Below are 2,792 nucleotides of genomic sequence, written 5' to 3'. Positions count from 1 at the left end.
ATAAAATGGTATGATAATATTATTAATACTGATGTTAAACTAATGTTTAAAAAATTCAATTGGCAGAGCCGACGTAGAATATACTATAAAGTTCAATTATGGATTTCATAGTTTTCTGTGCCTATGATTTTTACCAGCCTAAGGACTTGTTTGGAATTCAAATTCTTTGAAATTAATTTAGGTTTTAACATATGTATATAAGATTAACACGAGAATAAATAAGCCAGAAAATGTAATAGATTGTTCACCTTGGAAAACCAAACATGTCTTTATAAGGTTAAAAAGAGTAAAATAAAAATTGGGTGTTATAAAATTAAAAGGCATGTAACTTTGCCCTTTTCAATTTATTTATACAAGAAATAAAATCTGGAAAATCCCACGTGAATAAAAATTCAACAAATTGATCCCCCGGCCAGTCATATATGATTTTTCTAAAAATCTATTTACCCAAAACAGTAAAATTCATTCATTCAAGTAAAATTTAACTGCTTCAAAGATTGCTGATTCCTCTTCATCCTGAAATTCAGTTTTTTTTTCATTAATTAATTATAATATTATTATAATTCAGTTGAATTGCTGCTGTTCCAACCAAGGCCAGAATCCTGGCTGATCATCAATTCCATTGAACATGTTGCAAAAGCTTTCTTCTTTAACAGATTGATCATTATTAGTAACAGATGCAAGCTTCTGCCATTGAAGATCCGATCTTGCGGCGGAGGAGGAGTTGTTGATGAAGAGTTGATGGGCTACAGTTGGCGGCGCCGGGAAGACTGGCCTGCAACTGTTTTCCGGCGGCGGCGGCGCCGGTGCCGTCTGGACCGGTGGCCTTGAGATTATATCGAGTTTCACGTCTGAGCTGTTCTCACTCCTGTTACTACACGACCCTTCAGTCTCTTTATTAAGGTTTATGGACTCTGTCGGTTCTCTTCCCTTTAATGACAATAACTGTAAACATGACCAAAAAAAGATTCAATCTTTGAAAACGAAATTGAAAATAAAGCTGGATCTGAACAATGAATTACCTCGGCATGAAGTTTGTGATTGTGGGTTTGTAAAACATCATTATCAGCCTTAAGGGTATCAAATTGTTTCTTGAGAATTTCATAATCTTTCTCCAATTGCTTTGTCTTCCACCTCGCCCTTCTGTTTTGAAACCAAATGGCGATTTGACGTGGCTGAAGTCCGAGTGCTCTGGCCAACTGCATTTTTCTCTCCGGTTCGAGTTTATTCCCCAATTCAAAGTTCTTCTCTAGGGTTTTCACTTGTTCCATGTTTAAACGCCTCTTTTTCTCTCCAGGTTGTGATTCATCGTCGGATAGTTCATCTTGTTCTCCGTTCATCTCCTGGTTATCGAACTGGGTTTCGTTCATACCTCCCCCAAACGACATCGATCTCTTCCCTAACAGGGAAGCCACTCCTGAGATCAAATTTAAATCTCATTTAAAACAAATATGAAAGAAAGAAATCAAGAAGTAGAGAGAGAGAGAGAGTACCGTGAAATTCTTGAGGTGGGAGAATTGAAGAGAGAGAAGAGGGATGATTATGATGATGATTGTCTTGATCTTGATCATGAGAGACTTGCATCAAGAAGTTGGCAGGGAAGAAGGCCATTTCTGTAGTACTGCAAGTCATGACCTAGCTATAGCTGAAACTAAATTTCCATCATTAATCCATTAACAGATCTCAGGATCATATTATTATTTATGTCAATGGAGAAAGGAGAGAGAAAGGTGCTTCCAGAATGAGGGGAGGAGAGGGGGAGGGTTAATATATCCAATATTTCAAGATAAAATTTAAAAATTTTAAAAATTAAAATGAAATGTGATTTACTTTAATTGGAAAGGGGATGCATCAATTACTGTATCATTGACAGCTTTTTAAATCTCAACAGTCCAAAGGATTTCCATTGCAAGAGGGGTTTCCTATTGTACCATACCTTTGGCTGATTTATCTCTTTTAACCCATCCATAAAAGATTAAAATAATTAACTTAATTATGCATAGAATCTTTTTTATCCTAGGTAAAACTATCATACCCATGTGGGGTAAAAATATTGGTAGTTATTAAATAAACAAGTGTATGTTAACACATTTTCAACACACAATTGATTTAAACATGACTAAAGTTGCACAAAACTAAAAACAATGTCAATAAAAAAGAGTTTGAATTATTAATTACATATATTACACAAAATTCAAAATAAATGTTTGCATTAATCAATCTTTGATTCACTAAAAAAATAACTCTTCTTGCCCCCACCTTCCAATTAAGCAATACCAATGTTTCTCCTATTCTTAGTAGTAGATCATGTGATTATGTTATAAGTAAAGGAATACCTGGCTAGTTTATAAGTACAATTTAATCATATAAACAATATACACAATTTGAGCTTATTTATAATATAATGTTTTATGTAAGTATCATTCCATTGAAAAGTGTATTGGGTATAAATTATTTTTTAGATAATTATTTAGATTATTTTATGAATTTATGAATATATAATAATCAAGATTAGAGTGTAATTTTAATTTGTTTGAAATAAAACTTACTTTTCACAAAAATTAATTTCATTAAGATTTTCACAAACATAACCAATTAGATATCTTATAAATAAGTAACAATTAGGCCAAATCAATTTTACATAATATTGGTTATCCTTAATATGTTTTAGAGTAGATCATAGCCTTGTTTTATTTTTTTTAGAAAAATTTTAAAATTCATTGATTTTTTTTCTTATGAAAAATTAAGGATTATTATTATTTTAAAGAAAATAATTTCATACGTGATCAAAA

General features: G+C 32.0%; 1 protein-coding gene across 1 annotated transcript; it reads right to left on the bottom strand.

The window, feature by feature from the left end:
- Window positions 1-287: 287 nt before the first annotated feature.
- LOC124920801 (homeobox-leucine zipper protein ATHB-13-like) lies at window positions 288-1,744 on the bottom strand. The gene is made up of 3 exons (XM_047461364.1): window positions 1,494-1,744; window positions 1,023-1,417; window positions 288-945 (listed from the first exon to the last, which is right to left on the bottom strand). Exons 1-3 carry the CDS (start codon window positions 1,630-1,632, stop codon window positions 565-567), a joined length of 915 nt encoding a protein of 304 aa, XP_047317320.1. The 5' UTR covers window positions 1,633-1,744; the 3' UTR covers window positions 288-564.
- Between the last annotated feature and the right edge of the window lie 1,048 nt (window positions 1,745-2,792).

Source organism: Impatiens glandulifera, chromosome 1 (assembly GCF_907164915.1).
Source record: "Impatiens glandulifera chromosome 1, dImpGla2.1, whole genome shotgun sequence".
Lineage (NCBI taxonomy): Eukaryota > Viridiplantae > Streptophyta > Magnoliopsida > Ericales > Balsaminaceae > Impatiens > Impatiens glandulifera.
The sequence above is the reverse complement of the archived record's forward strand: the minus strand, read 5'-3'. Positions and strand labels throughout refer to the sequence as shown.

What these genes read in the sequence shown, in the direction of transcription:
- LOC124920801 (XM_047461364.1), bottom strand. Translation starts at nt 1,632, where the DNA reads ATGACTTGCAGTACTACAGAAATGGCCTTCTTCCCTGCCAACTTCTTG. An exon ending in CCCACCTCAAGAATTTCACG is followed by an intron (nt 1,418 to 1,493) that starts GTACTCTCTCTC and finishes ATTTGATCTCAG; the next exon opens with GAGTGGCTTCCCTGTTAGGG. An exon ending in ATCACAAACTTCATGCCGAG is followed by an intron (nt 946 to 1,022) that starts GTAATTCATTGT and finishes TCATGTTTACAG; the next exon opens with TTATTGTCATTAAAGGGAAG.